Source organism: Strix uralensis, chromosome 4 (assembly GCF_047716275.1).
Source record: "Strix uralensis isolate ZFMK-TIS-50842 chromosome 4, bStrUra1, whole genome shotgun sequence".
NCBI classification, from domain to species: domain Eukaryota; kingdom Metazoa; phylum Chordata; class Aves; order Strigiformes; family Strigidae; genus Strix; species Strix uralensis.
In genome coordinates this window covers 124,222,667-124,244,640 of record NC_133975.1, presented here as the reverse complement: position 1 = coordinate 124,244,640, position 21,974 = coordinate 124,222,667, and the positions used below count along the sequence as shown (strand labels likewise).

Sequence of the window (21,974 nt, the reverse complement as noted above, 5' to 3'; positions counted from 1 at the left end):
AAAGACCAACCCTGATGTAGAATCCCTAAGCAAAAAAGGTATCCCTGCAACAAATCTGGATTGATGGGTCATTAAAACAGTGACTAAATTAGACTTTTTTTTTTTGTAGAAAAAATATAGAAAAACACAACTACTTCCAGTACAACAGTAACCAAGCATGTAGCAAGTGTATTACATCAACTTAAATAATAAATCTAAACTGCTAATACTTTCAACACTATACTTTGTTCTCGCACACTTTTGAATTACTCTAACACTATTTTTAAAGAAATCCTTTCACTGAAGAAAACATCAATATATCAAAACTGTTTTTTAAACTAATGAGTTTCTTCTTTTTCAAAGCAAATATTTTAAGTACTGAAAAGGTTTCCGTAGCACCTTCCACTTCCAAATGACAAGAATCAGCAATAGCTGGATTTAAAACAAACAAACTGAAAACCCCAAATCAGCAACATTTGACTCAAGGAAAAACATTAAATATTTTCAAGCAGAAGAACTGAAAAACTTATTCTTACTGAAAGAAAAAAGTATGTACGCACACCTGCTGTTCTATCAATCTAAGCAGGAAACCCATTTCACTGCTGCATCATAAGTAGAAGAAAAGTGCTTATTAAAACATTAATCACAGTCCATTATATTCTGACTCCATGCCAGAAGTTCCCATTACATCACTGAAAATATCTATTAACCAAAACCTGATTCTGACAAGTTACAGAAGTGTAGTGTTTAGGATTTAGTAATGTCAAAGCCAGTTTTAGAAGAACAGTTACACAATTGATTTTGCAGTGGCAAGCAAGTATAATTAATTGTTTTTGTGACATTTATTACTGCAATGGGGTTGATTTAACTGGTGTTTCTACTGTAAAATTATTCAAAAATTATTTCAAACTTCATCTACTTTTATTAAACACATTTATTGTGAAGGTATTTAATACCCGGGGCTGGCTAAACAATTTTAAAATGTGCTGGATATACTAGTACATGTAAAACTGTATTGTCTTGTGTAAATATGGGCCTTGTTTAGAAATACGTCTCACAGGAAATTATGCCAAATGAAAACCATCTCCCTTCTCCTCTCCCACTGAAAAGGATTTATGTTTTTACATTTAATACCAGTTAGGTAAAGAAACAAAAATATGGTGGCGTTACCTTCAAGCCTGAGCAATAGTTCATCTGTGAAGTCCGATTATGTTCAAATCCCTATTTTGTTATTAGAAATGTGGTCTAACTCAAATGCCTCAATTTGGAAGAGAGAGAAGTGAACAACTCAGTTCTTTCTGGAAGCCTGGCCCTACATGGCTTGCTTACCTAAAACAGTTTTCAACTAACTATTAGCAAGGCTTTAAAACCAAAGCCATGAAAATCAGTTCCTAAATCTGTCTATATGATCTCCAGCCAACCAACTTAATTGCAGGTACTTTCCTCACCCCCCTGTAAGCAGCCTCACTAAAAAAAAAATAAATATCAAAACTATAGAGAATGATAGGAATATTATGTCCCTAACCCAGGGGATGGAAAAAAAAAGGGCATATTTAAAAAATACTGTATTAATAATCGCCTCTGTAGCTGTACGTTTAGTGCCACCAATCTTCACGAGACCACTGTCCGTTCAGTGGTCAGTCCTCCCCTTCTCAGCTCAAGCGGGTGTTGCCGCACGCTCTGCGTGTGTAAACGGACAAGTTCAGTGGCCTTGCTGTGGGCTGTACTGGCTGAGGCAAAGCACTGTGCAGACAGCACCACAAGCCAGCTTCAGCATCGCCACTGATCTTATTGTGGGTGTCAAGCAACCAGGTAACATCTCAATCATTTGATACAGAGGCTGATTTGGAATGAAAGCAGTGGATGCTTATAAACAACTAGTATTTAGAGAATTCATTGACAATACCCCCATCCTGCAAATACTAGCATTTAAGAGACTCCGAATTAAAAGCACCTCATGTCGTTAGTGTTCTTGGTGAATAAAAGGGGTCCAGAACACACAAAGCTAAGAACAGCTGTGCGGTTTTGGGTTTTGTTTGTTTGCAGAAGGCTTGGGTTCCTCTTTTGCCCTCTTGATCCAACATACATGAGTCTAACTACAGAAGTCACCTGAGCTAATAACTTTTTACCAGTCCTTGGACACTGTCAAATTTAAAAGATCCAAAGAGCTTCAGTTTTCCTCTCCTTTCTTTTTAAGTAGTGCCATGACACCAGAACTAATGCAGTCCGGACTTGGTGTTGTGGGTGCTTACAAGCTCCGACTGAGCAGTTAGGACATCTATGAGGTATCTCACTCCATGCAGCTTCTCTGGTGGCTAATAAGCTTACTAGGAGACTTTTGACAGACAAGGTACATTTAGGGTTCCCCTCCATATCCTCCAACCATTCCTTTTCATGTAGCTGTTACAGTCTTAGTTACCCCTAAAATCTCTATTGCTCCACTGCTGGAATGGAAGGAGCTATAAACTCCAGTTCTTATGGGTGTGTAAGACTTGGATATTTTATTTTTTTAAAAAAGGAAACTAGGAAAAGTAAGAGAACACATGTGATCAGATACCATTAACTCTAAGGGAAGTTCTCCAGTTCCACTTTTCAAAACATTTCCTCCAGTGTGATATAATCTGGGGGACATCAGGGTCATTATCAAAATAAGAAAACAGAGACCACCAGCCCAACCCTCAAAAATCTTGCCATCCATCATATCATGTGTGATATCAGTTACATACATAAAATCAAGTTTATGAATGGAATTACTGACTTTGGCAAATGGCATGCTCCTCCAAGAAGAGATCCCTCACTCCTACCACTTAGCACTCTTCAGAGAAGGTTTAAACATTGTTGATTCCTGATCACTGTGAGAAATACTACTCATCAAGAATAAAGCTGCAACAAAGCTACCTGAAGGGGATTAAAGAATCACGAGCAACAGCTTGAAAAGCTGCATAAAGCTTCAAGCAAGACACTCCAATGCTTCCCTCTGCTGTTTCAGGAAATTTGTAATTCACCTTTTCAGCTATTTGATACCCAAAGAAACAATTTTCATTTGGAAGGCTGCTTTACAACTATGTTTATCAGTGTCAGAGTCAAGAAGATGCATAATTTCTGGCTTTATTTTCCTCTTTAGGGGTCTATTTTGCTGGCTGTCCCACTCAGTCTAAGTATTTTCATTATACATAACTCCCTCTTCCTGAAACAAGTGTGGAAGGGTTTAGGAAGCCCCTCTCTCTTTCAGACTTCCTTCTTGCATTTTTAGTACAATAAGGCATTTGTAAAATCCAGAGAGCAAACTCAAAAACAGGATGCTCCTCACCTTTCTACTTCAACTACACCCAAGACTAAATAATTAATTTAAAAGACTAGCCCATCCAAACAGACCCTTCAGAAAACCACAACAGTGTTTGCCTAGACTGCCCCAGAGCAACTCCTTGTCATGACATCTCTCTGCCGTTCCTTACAGCCAAGTACAAAGCACGAGTGATGCTCAGATGTTAATCATGAGAAGCTCTCCCTCTCAGCAGTGGTCCTCAGTGAGCTCCCATATTCTCCATGACCATCACTGGACAGACTTTGCTCCTCACTGCTGAGGTATTCATGGCTCTGTAGTCAAAAAGCACCTGGGGGCTCTGTCCCGGGAAGAACAACAAAAGCTGAGGACACAGAGGCCCTTCTGTTGCTGAAGTGAGAGATAAGCAGGAAAGATCACTCCTGCACATGCAAAATGTACCGTTTTTCTTGTGCAACTACACAGTTCCAAATGCAATTATACATCTGGCTGAGGACTCAGAGGAGGAGTCAAAAAGGGCAATACAATGGAATGCCGGAGAAGCAAGGAAGGAAAAAAGTAAAGGAAAACACTGATCACAAAAGCTACTGATCTCAAACTTACCAAGTAATTTCAGACAAGCAACAAAAGATCTAAAACTTAACTTCTACAAAAATATATTTGTCTAAGCTGATGGAGGACAACTAAGGAGTAAAGCCTGTGGACATACCAAGTCACAGGAGAACCATCCATCAGTAGTGATACCAACGCAGGGGATGCAGGGAAGGATGAAAACAAAGAAGGGCTTTCAGTAACAGATCAGACCTATCACAGATGATCGTATATTTTTGAGTGGCTGATAGTAACAAGGCTTTGATTTGGTGAGACACAAGGAGTGCAGAAAATAGGGTATTTGGCCCACACAGTGGCTGGATGCCTCCTGCCACATTACAATCCATCAGCAGACAGCTCTGCCTGACACTGTTTCAGCTGCCTACTTAGCAGCATTGCCTCTACACCTGCAGAGACAGTTCAGGGCTCACCTCCTACCAATTTTCAAGAATAAAGCCAATATTACCATCCTGATTTTTTTAAGCAATTTTAAATATTTACTGGTTAATCCTGTAGTGCAGTTTGCCAGACAATCCTCCATTCCTTATGTTAAGACTCTGAATTTTTTTTCTTCATATTCTATGTATTTTAATAAATGCATGATTTAGTATTCTGCAAGCCCACACTACAAAAAGACTATTCTGGAATAAATGGTATAATTACATTTCCTACAGTGACCTTGTAATCTCTCGAGTATTTATTCTAGACTAAACAGCCTTACTCAGCTGCCCTATGTCTGATTGTCGATGAAAGAAGCTTGTTTGACAACTGCTTCGAGCAGAAACATATTTTTTCCATGATTGCATGAAAAAGTAAAAAAACATTACCAGACCAGTATTCTGAGTACAGAGACTCATGTTAGATCGATGAGTTAATTTTGAAGCCAAACGCCAACAAAAACAATTACTATGGACATTCTGCTGTCATGGCCAGCTTTTGAGGTTAATTTAGTGGTATATATACAACTACAGCCAACTTTACATATAAGAAACTACACGGTGTATGCAAGCTTCCTTCTTTGTTTCTTTATATATTTTCCATATTCTCTGCTTTTATAACCCTCCCGAGACCTTTTACAGCTACAGAACCCACACTATACCCACAGGTGGGCGGGCAGGAAGCAAAACTCTCCATTTCATAAGCAGTCCACTTTTAATATATTCAATTGCTAATGACCTTGACAGAAGAGTTCCATGCAAAACACCATATACTACAGGGTGTCGTTTGAAACGTTCATAGACATTTCTGCCAGAAAGCTGATTTCTTAAACAGTAAGATTTCAGACTTACTAGAGGCTGTGCTCCTTTTCTTGATTTCCATTCAGTTGGAAAAATTGGTGCTAATCTACCTCCTCTATATTAAATTTGCATCCTTCCAAAATCCTATGATGAAACCTGTAGGATTTCTGTAGTATGCTAAAGCAATACGAGACAGTTTCTACATCAAACCAAAATTAAGGTGGTTTACACACAGTTCTGTTTTCTTGTTCCATCCTCTCTTGAAAAAGACTGCACACTTTGCCACATTCACTATTTCAAAAAAGTGTACTCATATAGTACTTCTATTGTCATTCATAGGGTTTTATTCAATTCTTCATGATAAAACGAACAAAAAATACTTTAAAAGGCTGTATGCAAATATAGCTGTGTCTTTAAAACAATTACCACTTCTTACCTGCCAGTTCTCACTCATTAGGTGCCTTATTCAAAATGTATTGCAGCCAACAGAAATCTTCCTACTGAGGATCAGGCCCTGCAACAGGAGACACTGGGAAATTCAGACCATATGCCTTGGTAGCCAAGAGAATTCCTGCAAGGAGTGCAGCCGTTTACATGCTCTCCAAAGCAAGACAAGCTTTCCTTGCTCTTACTCAATCTTTGACTCTGACTACTGAGCTTATTGATCAACTATATTCTATGCAGAGGAGCAGAATGAATTCAGTGTTCAAAATCAATGGGCCAAAGCAGATCAAATAAGCCCTTCATTTGCAGCTTTTCTCCATTTCCAAGATTCAAGAAATATCTGCATACCCCAATGACAAAGAGAGCAGATGTGAAAAATCACCTGCTACAACTTTTTAAGCCCAGCAGTCCTGTCACCCATTCAAAATCAATTCTCAGTTATTTAGCTGCCTTGAACTCAACACAGACACTGACAGGGTTTTAACAAAAACTAATCTGGCCAAAGACCAGATCAGCTATGGTTTAAGAATAGTTTGGAGAGCATCCTTACTATTGCTTCACTTAAAAAAAAAAAAAAAAAAAAAATCACAATGACTGACAGCAAAGAAGTTACACGAGTCATTTCTAGATTAAGTGCCAGAACTCTACATATGTTTCAAATTACAACACTGTACAACAAAGAAATATGCAGAAATTTTCCACTCGAAGGTTAAAAATTAAACGCTAACAAAGCTCCAACAGATATGAAATCCAACCTCCTCATCTTAATTTGAAATTTAAAATGACTGTGCTGTCCTACACTAGGAAAAAAACAAAATTAATTAATCAGTCCAGTTGTTTGTTATAAAAAGCACGGGGGGCTAAAACACGTTTGTTCTATGTACAGACTTCCACAGCACTCTGATTTTGCTTCAGTACTTACCCTCAACTCTTAAAATGACATTTTGCTTAGATTTAACTTTTAAATTATCGAAGTATATTACCTATCCTCATTAGTGTTCACCACTGAACTTCATTTTTGCACCATATTTAAACAAAACACTAATTAACTGGAGTGCTCCTAACAATGTGGTTATACATGAAAACAAGTTGATAGATCAAAGGGAAGTCACATTTTTCCCTAAAGAAAACCAAGATTTTTGGAGCAAACTCAATTTTTTTTTATATACACATGTATATATTCAGGATGTATCTCTCCAAACTTAAGTAGGCAAACACAATTTTATTTTAAGCAGCCCAGGCCTGACTTGATTACAAGGTCTGCATAAAAATCCTCTATTAAGGCAGAGGATTCTTCCAGTGGAGTGCAAACAAATTTTTAATCTTACTTGTAAACTACCTCTATTTTGTGAGAATAGGACTGGTGCTGACTTAAGAGTACAATCCACTTTGGGTTACAAGAGACTGTTTCTAAACTTTGAGACATGAAGTTCACACATCTTTACCCAAAATATTAATCACATAAAAACTTGACTATAAATCAAAAATATGCTTAAGTAGCTTGTGTATGGCTCTTCCACAGCTGTAAATACTTGGTGTGAGAATGCTGTGTGGCCACTCCTGCTAGCCGTACGTACTTACAATTAACACCAAGAATGTCTTTACATTTTTCAGGACCTCAAACAAACATCATTTTGATCCTCATGGGGGGTGGGGGGGGGTGGTGTGTTTGTTTTTTAATCAAAATTACATAACAAACATACATTTTTTTAAAAATAAACTAATTTCCATCCCCATCCTGTTTTGGTCTTTCACTACTTGGCATGTCAGAGTTTGTTATATTTTTAATTTCTTTTGTTTTGCAGTAAGAAAAATCCAGACCTCCAATCACATAAATTCAGTGTGCTCAGCTAAAATATTAGCAAAAAAAAAGAAAAAAAAGAAAAAAAAAGAAAAAAAAAGAAAGAGGCCTTTTTTGCTCCTCTTAGAAAACCCTGAAGTAAACTAATGGCAGTGAGTGCCCAAGCATCCAGGTGCTCATGCTCCCTCTCTCAACCACACACCTCTTCCTCTCCCAGAAAGCCATGGTAGGTCACACAGCCTTGCAATGACTTTGGCAGTTCAACAGATTTGGACCAATTTGAACCAGAAGATGGTTCAAAAAACACTCCCCACTTTATTCAAGCTACACCAACTTAACTGTTTCTGGTGACGGCAGAGTGTAAGTAGGACCTTTGATAAGACATGGCTCAACCATCAGCAGGTTGCCTTCAACCCCACCCAGAAACCAACAATTTCCCAATGCATGTCACTGAACACTTCTGTAATTTAGAGTAGTGACCAAGTCACACAGAGCCAGGACTATCAGTCATCATGGAGGGACAGGCAGCTGTAGAGCCCGCCTCCAGGATGGGGATCTTACAGTGATCCAAGACCCCACTTTTCTCCAAGGACAGTACCTCAGATTTGGGAGATGTTCTCATACATGTCTTTGCCCCTTCTTCAAGTCACATTTCCATTTGACAGCTGAGACAGGCATGAGCTGGTCCTCACAGCCTGGACACCCAAAGTGACCTTTAACACCCATATCAAATGGGATCTCTATCAGAGGCTGGCTCTGAGGAAGCTTCACTCCCCCTGCCATAAGGTTAAATACTGCCTACAAGTCAGTGTAACACACATTGCTCCCAGAAAGCCATGTAATTCAGGATTATTGCCTATATTTCATCACTTCCAGAAAATCTTCCTCTATTAAAAAAAATTGCAGAGGGGCCCTGAAGGACAAACACCCCTACACATTATACCAATCTTTTGTGTTTAAAAAAATTAAATCTATTCCTTCATTATTCTCAGACTTCCAACACAATAGCAAAAATGCATCATAAAGATGTTAATGCTTTTCTGCAGTACACAGAAAAAAAGAAAATTTACAGCCCCAAGAGAAACTGAAAACAAATTTCTAAGAACAGTTTGAACATAAATTTCCTTTTCTGCATAACATGCAAAATCCACTCAGAAGAGCAGCGGAAGGATGCAGAATCAAGTTTATTGGACTGCACACAAAGTTTTTTGTAAAGCCTAATGAGCAAGTAATACAAGTAATCTTAAAAGCAATTTTTTTTTAATTATAAAGATCCCTAACAAATGTTCTAAATGATCCCTCAAGGATTGACCATTTTTCTTGCTCTTTGCTTGAAACCTTCTTGCCATCTGTCTCCTTCACTGAAGCAGTTTACCAAGAAAAGTAATGCTGATGCTGAAACCTGAAGTGCATCTTGCAGAAGGTAAGAGGTTAAGATGTCAATATTCAAAAAGCCCATTCTGCTGAGTGTTTTGAAGGTAATAAACTGTATCTTTAAAAAAAATAAGCCAATAAATTACACTACCAGAAGTGAATTCAAAGTCTCCAGGTTGGCAGTGTCTACAATAATTCTAGCTCCAGAAACTCAGATGATAACAGCCTGCAAACTTGAGGGAACTATTTAGAGGCAATAAATAGCAGAACTAAATAGCCAGACTGCAAAGTTATTAACAAGAACATGAAAAGAGGGAAAAACAACAAAAAAAACCCACTAAATAAATTTAGATTTAACCTGTTCTTATATGTGTCCAAACAAAGAGGAAACTAAAACTCTTTAGCAGGAGTGGTTAACATTGTGCCCAGCTCTTCTGCCTCACCCAGGCAGCTGTATGCAGCTGCCTGAAAAAACCCAAAGTAGGGACGGAGGCACATTAGTTAAGCATTCATCATCAACAGGAAATGCGCATGAGTTCATATAAACACAGAAACACAAATACATAAACGAATAGCCTTGCATGGTTTAAGGTATTTCAGACACCCCATGGAATAGGGTTAGAGTTGTACTGGCTGGGAACCCACAGCATTGATATATTTGTTTTGGAATTGCAGACAGCCTCAGGACTGCACAGAACTCTTCTGGTGGGCACCACCGACCCACCCACTCATTGCCACAGCCACCCAGCACCCCTGCTGCTCTTAACTATTTCATCACCTCCAGAGCCACACCGAACCACCCTGGCTGTTCATGCTTGGAGAAGTAAAATGACACATCTGCTAAAGTGTCTCCAAGAAAAGACTGTGAGCATTGTTTGCAAACCCTGCTCCAAATACACTCACACACAGACATTGCAACGTAACTGCAGTATTTACAGTATTTTCACACAGAATCATCTAGGTTGGAAGGGACCTTGAAGATCATCCAGTCCAACCATCAACCCAACATTAACAGTTCCCAACTACACCATATCCCTAAGTGCTATGTCAACCCTTCTCTTGAACACCTCCAGGGATGGGGACTCCACCACTGCCCTGGGCAGCCCATTCCAATGCCTAACAACCTGTTCTGTAAAGAAATACTTCCTAATATCCAGTCTAAACCTTCCCTGGCACAACTTGAGGCCATTATCTCTTATCCTATCGCTTATTACTTGATTAAAGAGACTCATCCCCAGCTTTCTGCAACCTCCTTTCAGGTAGTTGTAGAGGGCAATGAGGTCTCCCCTCAGCCTCCTCTTCTCCAGACTAAACAACCCCAGTTCCCTCAGCTGCTCCTCATACGACATGTGCTCCAGACCCTGCACCAGCTTCGTTGCCCTTCTCTGGACTCACTCGAGTCACTCAATGTCCTTTTTGTAGTGAGGGGCCCAAAACTGAACACAGTCATCGAGGTGCAGCCTTACCAGTGCCGAGTACAGGGGTAAGATCACTTCCCTGTCCCTGCTGGAAGTTTTTGTTTTGCAAGGTGTTGGGTTGCCTTCGAACCAGTGTCACAAGCAATTAGACGGGACAGACATAGATCACACAGGATTCCTGCTGGATCTGGACACCAGCATTTACCTTACAGGGGCACAGGTGAAGCGACAGGGACTGGGAACCCTCCCTGCACAAGTCATCTATTTTTCCCCCCAAGCATTTTCATTTCTGATGAGTCTTAGAGTTGAGAGGGCTTCGAAGCTCCCCTTGCACTGGAGGTCCCTCATAACTGTGCTCCATCCAAACAGGTGGTGAAAGCTGAATCTGGCTCAGCCCAAGTTTAAACTGCTAATTAATATTTAGTCTCAGAAGCTTGATATCAGATAATAAAAATTACAGGCATCAGGAGGACACAGAAGCAATAAAAACGGAGACAACCTCAATTCCAGACAGCCTTGAATTTTCTGAAGCACCATCACGTTGCTTATTTACTTAAAAAAGTCTGTCTACCTCTATCATTTTCTGGATGAGATACAATTTCTCCTGTGCCAGTGAACTAGATGGGACCTCTGTTTGGATTTCAGTGGTCTCTGAAACTACATACTAAATTGTCCCAACTTTGTTCAGCACTTTGTGGCTTCAGTTTTCCCATATTGCACAGTCAAACGTAAACTGTTATTTTTTAAACTCTTTCTTGCCTTGCCAGTCTGCACGTTCACTCTGCCACATAGTTTTCCAGGCACTGTAAGTGCTGTTGACCTTGAAGCTTAGGCCATGAAGAGTTGGGTGACACTCACTGTCCCAGTAGCTACATGTTTTCAGGTGGTGTTTAAGCTACGAACATTTCTCTAAAGAGCAGACACGTCACTTTTGGACTTCCCAGCCTCCATTACCCAGGCACAGCAGGCTCCCAAACTCCCTTCCAAACATGGCTGCACACCACTATGCCGCCAAGCTGCTGGACCAGCCCTGCATTATATTTTTGACAAAGTTAAGCTCTGTGCTTCATTTCTCACAAACGCAGTTTGACTGTAGACAGCAGTCGACAAGTAAATCTACCCTTTTCCATGGCAAACAGCCCAACTTTAATATTTTTACTGGCTTACAGCTGGGTAAATTAAGCCCCAGATTTTTATTTATTTATTTTTTAATACCGTGCAACTGAAAATGAACAGCTACTTCACTACGACTGCCAAGGACAACCTTAAAAACACTAATGCAATCCAGTCCAGCTCTCAATAGATCTATAAAGGCTAGAGAACCAAAAATTTCAGCTTATCCACCCAAACAAAATGTTGGTTGGGCAGGAAGTCTACTATTTCTTTAAGATCCTTTAAAAAAAAAAAAAAAAAACCAAGAGAAAAAAAAAACCCTACATGTTGGCAAACTGAAGATGGTAACAGTCCCAGCTATAATGCTATGAAATGGGAATTAAAACTTGCTGTATTACTTACCCCAGCTCTTCAAGCATTTCAAGCTCTGGAACTGGTGGTCCATATGTCTCCACTTGCAGAGGCTGATACTCATACAGAGTTTCCTCTAGTTTCTGAATTGGAGCTAGTGAAATCTGCTGACCCTGTTAGAAAAAAAAAAAAAGGCAAAACATTTCTACTACTGGGTCAAGGTTTTGACTTTTTTTAAAAGCAATGCAAGAACAAGCTGACCCCATTAACCTAGTCTGGACAAAGCCCATCCCATTAAGAAAATACTGTCTACTGTATCACTCATTTCTTCATGATTTGGACTTTTTAATGGGATCTACAGTTTGGAAGTAATGTTTCATTAGCTATGACTGTTTGGACAAGGTAAGAGGAAAGGGGAAAGTTTTATTGACGGCAGGCTTACCATTAGAGAGTGCAGCTGCTTCCAGTGTCACTAGTAAAATTATTATTAGGTAAAAATTTCATTTATCAGAAGTAATATCAAACAAATGTCTCTGAGCAACCCTATTTGATTCTGTAATCAATGATTTCCTGAAAGCCCTAATTAGAAAGGGAAGCTGCTTCCACTTCTCTCTGCAGGCTTTGTAAGCTCCCACATATAATGGCTCTCAAGATAGACTTTTACAGCGCAATACAATTAATTCATTCAGCAAATTCCCATTTGTTTCATAACTAAAAATATAGAAACACACAAACATAAAACTTCCATTCCAGATGGTACTTTTGCAAGCCCTTCAGACCACTGAGAAACAGCTAGACATTTCAAACACCACCACCACCCTCTCAAGTCCCTATCACTCTGAGCTCTCACAAAACAGGAGACTTGCGGCTGGAAAGGAGGGGTCAGGGGATATGAGATAGAGCCAAAGTTAACAGATGTTGCTGCGTGACATTCTACACTGATTTGTTGATCTTTCACACAGTTTCAATTTTCTACTGTATTCTATGGTGCTCACAAAAATTAGCAGCAGCAGCAAAAAGACAGAGCACTATGCGCTCCCCCAAAACAGCCTGGCTTCCCCTGTAGAAATTGAGCTTCGCATCTGCAAAATGCAGGAATTCAGGAAAGTAGTAGTATTGTTTTTGTAGACATTTTGTCTGCAACAGGAGATCGGAAGCTTTCCACGGTGTAATGCTGTGTATAACCCTGGCTCCCACTGGTGATCACTTACTGAGCTTCACTTCCCTGGGGCCACTCATGGAAGCATCAAGTAGAAACTAAAGGCTCCTAACGTGGGACACTGGGTTAAAATTAACTAAAGAAAAAAAAAAAAAGTCAGCAGAAGGGGAAAGCTGTTAATTAAATTTGTGGTTGAGGACAGTGACCTTTCTGAATTTGGAGCATGGTTATTTTTGTTTAGAGTTGCAGAAAATAGCTAAGAAAATTGAAGACGCAAGTCTTCAAGAAGTACTACCATGGACCTTGTCCGATCTCTATGGAAATGCCAGCAGCTCAAGTTTTCCACTGAAACGGCTCTGTGTGTGTGATGAGAACAGATAGTTCTGGCCTTTTTCTGCACTGCTCAGGAGCCTGGCAGGGCAGCTGCTCACACTGTTATGGTGACAGTCTCCTGAAGGCAAAACGTGATGAAGAAAGTTCTCGAGTCAGCCCTGAGTCACTCCAACTTTCATAGTTAGCATACTGTTATTTCTGGGCCACAAACTACTGCTGCAACATTAAAAGCAGGCAACCACACATTTAAAAAAAAAAAAAAATAGGAAAAGAAAGGTTAAAAATTCAGCTCTAATGCTACTTCATTATATTTTAAGATACAAATGCAGGGTCTTTTCATATTGCTAGAAGTTGTCAATTTACAAACTATTCTAATTCATGAAAATATTACCCTTCATAACTACATTTATGTGGGCAGCTTAAACTCATTATAAGAGATTAATGTTTAAATAAGACTTTTAGATTTTATATTTTAACAATATTTGTTCATCTAACCAAACTCAAGGGAAAGACATGCCAACATTCTACATGTGTACAACCTCTTCTGCTGAGTGAAAAGTAGTCTTTCCAACCCAGAGCACTGTCATTCCAGCCATAGAAAAGAAAATTCAGTTTCAGGCAAAGATCAAAACCATGATAAATATTTTGGGAAATTACTTGTGTATGGAAAAAGGGAGCAGCTCAGATTGCAGGAGCCACATCTCTGGAGGGCATCACCAGAACAGCTGCTCGCTGTTAGTGAAGTTGCCACTGGTGCATTCCTAACACTTTTTTAACGAGAGCAACTTCTGCAGACGTTGGCCAAGAGACACGGGAAGGCTCCTGACAAATGAACCAGGCTCATCACAAGCCTCTTTGCAGAGGCCCAGAGAGCAGAACGTCGAAGAGGAGCAGCATATAGAAACTGTTGATCCTTGAGCTGGTCTGACCTTGTGTCCAGCACAGGCCGGGACATTTTGTGTTCTTGTATGAAGCCCAAGGACTGGCAGTTCAGCCAAGGCACCTTCTTTTGAAAGGTGTCCAATCTAGACTTAAAGACTTACGATTATAAAGGTCCAGGCACATCCCCCAGTAAACTGGTCCAATAGTTGTCTTCATTGTTAAATACTGGCAGATCATTTCTGGTTCATCAAGATCAGTTTCAAAGCACTGGTTCTCTCCTACAACTTCCTCACCTATATACTGGGCCAAAGGGCAAGCATTAGGAACCAGTACGTACTGCACTGGTTTGTGTCCAGCCAGCAGATCTGCACCTCAAGGAGACTGTGCAGCTGTATGAAACAGCTCATTTGTTTTCATTCCCCAAAATCACAACTTTAGCTGATGGGCTTTGGCAACATGGATTACATTCCACTTAGCAACGGGGTGCGGGAGAGGGAAGGAATAACAAAAAAAACCACCCAGTGACCGGCTGTTGTTCCTGCCCTACAGCTGTCTGGCCTTTAGGTAAAGACTTTGTCCTATAAACTGGATTTTAGTCTGCCTTGGTTTGGGAAAGGGTTAGATGGAAGCATGAGTTACAATACATTCCCACCTAAAAGAGGCTGAAGCCTGGTCAAGCCCTGCAACCACATCAACTTCATAGATGTTTTGGATATGAACAGGCTGTGTCTACACCACTGACTCCTTGCGGTTCGAGTACAGCGGTGTGGCCATGCAGGCTCCTGAGCTCACAGGCTTCCAGTTTGTTCAGCCCTGCGCAGATTACACTGAGGTCACAACACTGGCTATAGCACAGACGTGAAAAAAGGCTGGGATGGAAACCAATGAAAACTTGAAAGAGTTTTGCCTTTCCTCTCTTCACTGATCTTGTGATAAGGTACATTTACAAAAAATCTTGTTGAAGTTAAACAGCTCCATTTGATGAATATTATCTCAGTTAAAAGCCATTTGACCAGTAGCATCTCAATTTTGTGTCCCTGTCCTGAGTGGTCCCTAGCCATTTCATAAAAGACTGGTATAAAAAAGGAAGCTGTTGTATAACTTCAGAGACATCACAAGAGACAATAACTGTTACTTAGGACTTACACAGCACTTTTACAGATCCAGAAACCATTTCACATCTATGAGGTAAGATTTTTAAATTTCCTGTATTCCACCTAGACAGCCAGCCTTACCTCTTTCCAACATTAGGAGGCATTTATCAGCATGCTAAAACCAAAATGAAAGCAGCGGGTCCAAGATCCTGCTTTTGCATTGCTTTTTCCTGACAAACCTATGATCTGACGTTGTGGTCATGCGTAAGTATTTCTAATTCCCCTTGGATGCTGTAATGTTTGTGTAAAAGAAGCTGACAGTATCCAAATGGAGATAGAAAAGGCTTCCAAGAACACAGGCAACAGATTTTCCTGCCTGCTCTCTCTCCCACTCCTATCTTCGTGGCATACAAGTTTTTTCTCTGGAATTATTTTAGGCACCCTAGCTGTCTATTACATTTTGGAATGTATGGAACCACAAAACACACTGCTAATTAGAAGGAAGGCATTTGCTTATCCTTATGACTTTGTTTATGTAAAAGACTGCACAGCAATGGATTTGTGAGCAACTGACTTTCCATTCATGTACTGTATGGCTTTAGATGAGAGAAATATAAGATTAAATTGGGAGGGGAGTTAAATAATGTCTTTGCGTTACAAATAAAACTGACTGGCTGATTTACTTTTCACTATCCCAGATACAGTGTTTGAGGCATCTCTCAGTTTAAATAATAAAAGAAACAAAAGCAGTAGTTAATTTTTGTTTCAGACTGTGATACAACATGGCATTAAGAAAAAACAAAAAAACCATGGATTATATACAGAGAAGAGCTGCCCTTGCAGTGCCAAGGAGTTTATTTTAAACAAAAAACAATGTCCTCTTAAGAAAGGTCGCAGATATAAGAGCATCAAAATTATAGTGTATTAGTGCACCTTTCACAGAGGGGTTTGGGGAGGGCCTCTCGGCAAATGCCAGGTATATCAGTATTTGTCTGCTAGCAGAAAGAGGTTATTTTAGCAAACAGAGTCCAGAAATAACAGCTCAAGGTGGAGCATTCACACTTGTTCCCATCCTGTCATCTCTCTCCTTCCCTGTCTCCAAAACGACATTGCCTTCCTTCACCTCCTTCCCTCAGCAGCAAAAAGTAGTAACAACTGACAGTCTTCTCAAAGTGCCAAGTGCCAAGGAGGAGGAGAAAGGAGACTGACACCAAAAATGCACTAGTAGGGGAAAGAGGAGGAACAGCTATGCCACGAAAACATCCCCAGGCAAGAGACAGAAGCCAGAGACGGGGGTCAGTAAAACTTGTCCAGACAAAGCATGTTTCTGTACTAGAAGCAGCTGGACTAGACGATGTAACCAAACTTTTTGCTTTTTTAATTTTTCTCTGCATAGGAGCTTACTCCGGTCTGCTATCACCACACTACCAGAACACAGCACACCTCAGATAACAGAAATAGTAATAGTTCTGTGCCACAACTCATTAAGTCAGTTTGCAGCAATGTTATTTTTATTTAACTCTTTCACCATCAGGTCCCTCTCCCCAGCCTGGCGTAAGAAGCACATGGCCAGCTGAAAAGAAACGGAGCACTGTGGGATGCCAGGGCATGACGCTGCTAAAACACATCCTGAGCATCGCTTCGATTGTATGCAGCACAACGGAAAGGTTAACAAAGACCCTTTTTGATACACCATCATAGGAGTATGTAATTATCCAAATGCTTTCAAGTGAATGTTAAAACAAAACTATAAATTCCTTGGATTTTTCAGTATAAGCAGTCTTAGGAAACTATTTTACTGTTAAGCTCACAACAGAATTTAGGTTTTGGAAAGATTTCACATTAACAGAATTTCTTGCAGAACAATATTAATGCAAATATCTTATGCAATGTGGTCTAAACCAAAAGCTGTTGGTTTGTTTGGTTTGGTTTGTTTTTTTTTTTTTTCCCCAGTTTGCACCCTCCCAATTCACTACTGACAAATCCATGTCAGCAATGCTAATACAGCTTTCTGATTCTGATTAACTACTTACTTTGACTACAGTAATACTCAGGAAAAGGAGAATGAAACTGATAGATTTGGAGGGCTCAGTTAATATTATTTTAACCTTTACCCTCCCTGTCTTCCACAGCTTTTTAAAATAAACACAAAGAATGTCAAACTAAAAAGCGTAATTCCATTCCTTAGCCTAAAATTCCTACTCCAGTGAGGCTTTTCCAAAGGCTTAAATATCTGAAACCAACTGGTCTTTCTTCTGCTCTTGAAAACCAACAATAAATCTAATTTCTTTACTCAATTACGAAAAGTGCTATGGGGATATCCTAGTAGCGAAACAGAAAGAGAACAAATGATCTGACAGAAACCAGCAAAATCAATGTAAGTTTTCCTGTTGATCTCAAAACCAGAATCTGACCACACAAGGCAGGACAAGAGATATAAGACTGTCACACTCCCTCCTTCTCTCTGGGGTAGATCATTGCAGATGCCTAGTAACATTCTGACTAAATTTAGACTATTTTTCCCTCCACAGTAACTTAATTTCAGTTTTGAATACCAAAACATATTTAAAAGATGTGCTTTCTTTAGGAATGGCAGAAATACAGCAAGAGACCAACAGCACCAAAGAAGCTATTAACAAAGATGGTCACATATATGTGATTCGTTACACACAAGCAGGTGCCTGGGAAATTAATCACACAGGGACATGGACTAAATCACACCATCAGTTCCATTTGCCTCCAAAATCTTCCTTTACAACTTTCTGACATAAGTAAACCTGACCAGACTTATCTTTAAGTTCCTGCCAAAAAGCCCCAGTTCTTTAATCTCTCAGAAGAAAACCTGCATCCATCTAACATGCCGAAATACAATTCTTCTGGGTCCATACCAGTACCAGGATTTAGTGACTAACTCTCTTCACAGAAAAGCCTGGTGCCCTTCCTTCACGTCAATGGACTGTAGCTCCTGTTTGGTAATGTCCTCTCCAGCGCTGGCTGCTGGAGCCCAGTTAGGATTCAGGGGACAGTCTGGATGTTTGCTACAAGTCACTCGTTTTCACTGGAGACTCCAGAGTTCTTGCAGGAATTGCCAAGCTTTCCTCAAAATCTCCAACACTCTTCAAAGGACGGCCTTGTACACAAGACAGCATCGTTTTTGGAAAACAATTGAAACACAAGAGCATTTTCATGTAACGGATAAGACCACAGGTCACCCTCCTGGGTTTTAGCACTCATTTCTCAGTCTTGCTCCCAACTCGGTCTCAGCTCCTAAGCGCTTACTCGCTTTTGTGCAGTCCACCATGCTGTACACCGAAGTTCAACTGCCTCTGCACCGTTTGCTCTGGTTCCCAGGACCTCTATGCTGCACACAGTATCTGTTTGGCCACTGTCAGCTAGACTGAAGAGCCACGCCATGAACTGGCTGCTGTGTGGCATTCAAACACCCTGAAAGGGCCAATTACATTTGCAAACCTCACTACCAGCTCTCGAATTCTTTTTCCTGCTGTGGCCCTTTTCCCAGGTGACAACTGCAGGTTCTGCCCAGTTTTCAGAGACAACGTTTCATTACAGGTGACTCAAAGTCAATGTGCTGTTCAGTTTGTTATGCCAACTCCCAACGTGCTATGTTAGTAATACAGCATTAAGCAGAATTAAGCAAACTTTTGTTGCATCTCTACCATCAGACTTCTGGAGCCTTGATCATTTTGATTTGGCTATCAACAAAGCACAAGCTCTGCAGCAGCCACTCTAATTACAGGATTAAAGGCTTTAATATAATATTATTTTAAATACCCACATTAAGGGCCTAATTTTTCAAGGAATGTGAAGTAGAAATCAATTTGACAAATGCCACTTTGTGTATCATGACGCATAACATTAAGAGAGGGACAGACACACCAGCTGAGGTCAGAGCACAGCAATAGCTGCGCGTCGCTCACCAACCAGCGACAATTGTTTGAGTCTTGGTACAGCTCAATCTACTGGTGTTTCTATTTTGTTGCGGTAAAGCCAAGTGTTACGCTGATATGATCCCTCCATGATGCAAGAAAATTATTTAGGATTTCCTGGAGAACAATGGAACCCTCAAAAATTAGCTGCTTTATTAGTAGAACAGAAGCTCATAAAGATCCACTTTCCTGGGATCCTCTACAGCAGCTTTCCCCCATCCAAACAGTCACAACTATACAGTATCATTTTTAAGGAATGTAGAGACTGATGGATGATTTAAAAAGAAAGACTGCTTAAAATAACAAAACTGAACAGAGAGCTGACCTCGGTCTGTAAAAGATGAGACACTGTGTGTGTGCATGTGAAAGTCAAGAGATAGATTCCCTGTTTTACTGAGCATACAGCTAGACCCAGATAAATGTTGATAAAGATGCAGAACATCACATTCAGCATGGCTTATGTCTGCCTGATAAAGAGAAGAAATAAAGTGAGATTCCTTGAATAGCTAGATTTTAAGGAGGGACTGCTAAAGGTTGATAACCGTCTGGCAAAAAAAGCAGGGAAGTTTTTATAGCAACAGGGACCAAAAAATGGAATAAAATATGAAGAAACGGACAATAAAGGCAGATGAAAGGAAAGCATTAATAGAATAGAAAAAACAGGAAGAGTGAATTATTAGAAACAGGCAAAAAGAAGATAAAAAGGAGGAATTTAGAAAAACTGAAGTCTGAAGTAAAAAAATTAAGGAAGTGTCAGCAGACATTAGTAGTACGTGATACATCTTCACAATATTTGTGGACTACATTTACTGCAAGTTTTAAATGAAAACTGAAACCTGTTAGCAATACATTTAGAAATTACTATTTTTAACATAAAGTGAAAAGTAGTTTATTTCTAGCCTTTTCTCCTCATTTGCATGCAGAGCATGTAAGTAGACATTAGCTGATTATTCTGGGGACAGGGAAAGACATGCTGCAAACGTAACACACAGTTCATGGCACTGCTTTGAAAATGCACATTAGTTTTGTCAAACTAAACAAAAAAACTCCCTGGGGCATAAGCAACCGCATTTTTAATCTGCACAAAACATACTCTTTTGTCCTTCCAGAGAGGTTCAGTTTCTTTCTGTGCAAGCTTCATCCATGTTTTAAGTGGCTATATGAAAAAATGCTTAAATCTGAACTACACACACATGACAGCTTTTAAAGTTCTATATACTTCCACCTGAATTTCAGCAGTACTTTGGACAGGATTCATAGAACTTCACAGGATCAGAAAATCTCTTTGTAAGCCCTGGCTGATCCCGATAGCATTGCAGAAAGTCCCTCCATGTACCCAAGAACTGCCATGGCCTACTGCATTACTCTGGTTTCAGTGGCTAGAGCTTTAGTAACTCCTTGAAGTACAATAACCAGAAACATCTAAGGCATCCTTAGTACAAAGCAAAAGGAATGGTTCCTGCCATGAAAAGCCTACAATCTCACTTCAAGAAAATAGAAGCTGGCAGCAAAACAGTGATACAATCACACGGTAATTTCACTTAGTCCCAAAAAAATCCTATTTATCTATTTAAAAAAATAAAGAGATGCCTCATCTGTTTTATCTTGTTCACTGGCTCCTTTGTGAACCCTTTTGCTAAAACACTTGTATTCAAATAAAAAACAGCAAGTGTCGCCACAGATTCTGAAAGAGGAGACTGCTGTGAAAGCAACTGCAGCACAAACATCAGATTTCAAGCAAGTTAGAGAAGCTGCCTGAGTATTTCCTGCTATAGGCTTATAACAAGTTTTGCTGTAAAAACAACACTTCCATTGTAAAAAGTAAGATTACTGTATGCTCTGACATAAGAACTGGATGAACCCACATCAGCAGAATGCACTGAAATTTAATAATACACAACACAGGGAGAGAAATCACTCAAACACAGCGTGCTGAAGATCAGGGCTTACACTGACATCTCATACTACTTACTGCTTCTTGGGAAACAACACAAACAAGCTGTAATCCAAGAAAAAGGAAGCCCCAAGAACAAGTATTAAGAACATTTGTTAATCAAAGAACTAAACATATAGGAAGGTTTTGATTTCTTTTAATTTTATATATTATTTCCATACAGTAAAATATGTACTAAACTCTCCACAGATGATGCAAATGTCTTGCCCTGGCTCAGGGCAGCTGCTGTTCTGAGAAACAAACCAGAATGAGCTGATCATTTGAATTCCCTTAAAACTCATAATACTGGACCAAATAAAGCAAAGTAGACCTTACTATACAGTTTAGCAAGCCATGCCTAACATCTTTGTGCACTTAAAAATTGTCATTTAATTAACTTTACCTGTAAGCTTTGGGGGAACGTGAAGGAGAGGAAAAAAAAAAAAACCATATATATACAAACTAATTTTCTCCTCAACTTTGAAAATAGTTCAGAGTCCAAACCCCTATACAAGAAGTAATAAAAATAGTTTGGTTTCTGGTAGCAATAACAAAAACGAGGGCAAGATTAATTCTTACACTTTTATGGCAAACAATCTAAAGCAGATGTTCGAGAATAAAAGCGAGATGTCAAAGTAGTTAATAAGTGCTTTTCAAAACCAAACACAACAAGACAACTTGCAGCTTTATGTGCTTATAGAAAACTCTAAATCATCTCAGTCAGCTTCCACCCTTAGCCCATCTCTATTCTATGAGGCTCCACAATTCCCAAAAATGTTGCATTCAAGTCTAAACCACCACAGATCAGTGTCTCCTGAACATGCAAGTGAGCTTGCTAAATTAGAGATCAGCTGCTGAATCTGGGCCCTTATGAACAGAAATATTTTTCCGTGGTTTGACTATCCAGGATCTCTGGAATAAAGTCCCTGTCTGTAAGAGAGAGACCATATTTTAAAGATATCTAAAAAAAGTTCAGACTGTATTTACATTTCCGCTATAATACTGCAGTTTGGAGACGGAGATCAAACTTCACA

General features: G+C 39.7%; 1 protein-coding gene across 3 annotated transcripts in view; it reads right to left on the bottom strand.

Moving 5' to 3' along the window:
* MNAT1 (MNAT1 component of CDK activating kinase) overlaps nucleotides 1–21,974 on the bottom strand; it is a 124,697-nt gene that overhangs the window by 28,592 nt on the left and 74,131 nt on the right. For 2 of the 3 annotated variants that reach the window (XM_074868988.1, XM_074868989.1), the window contains exon 7: nucleotides 11,644–11,765. In XM_074868988.1, the coding sequence (XP_074725089.1) occupies nucleotides 11,644–11,765 (122 nt within the window). Of the gene's footprint in view, nucleotides 1–5,535; nucleotides 5,606–11,643; nucleotides 11,766–21,974 lie in introns of those variants that run through there. The other variant, XM_074868990.1, reaches the window with a different exon arrangement.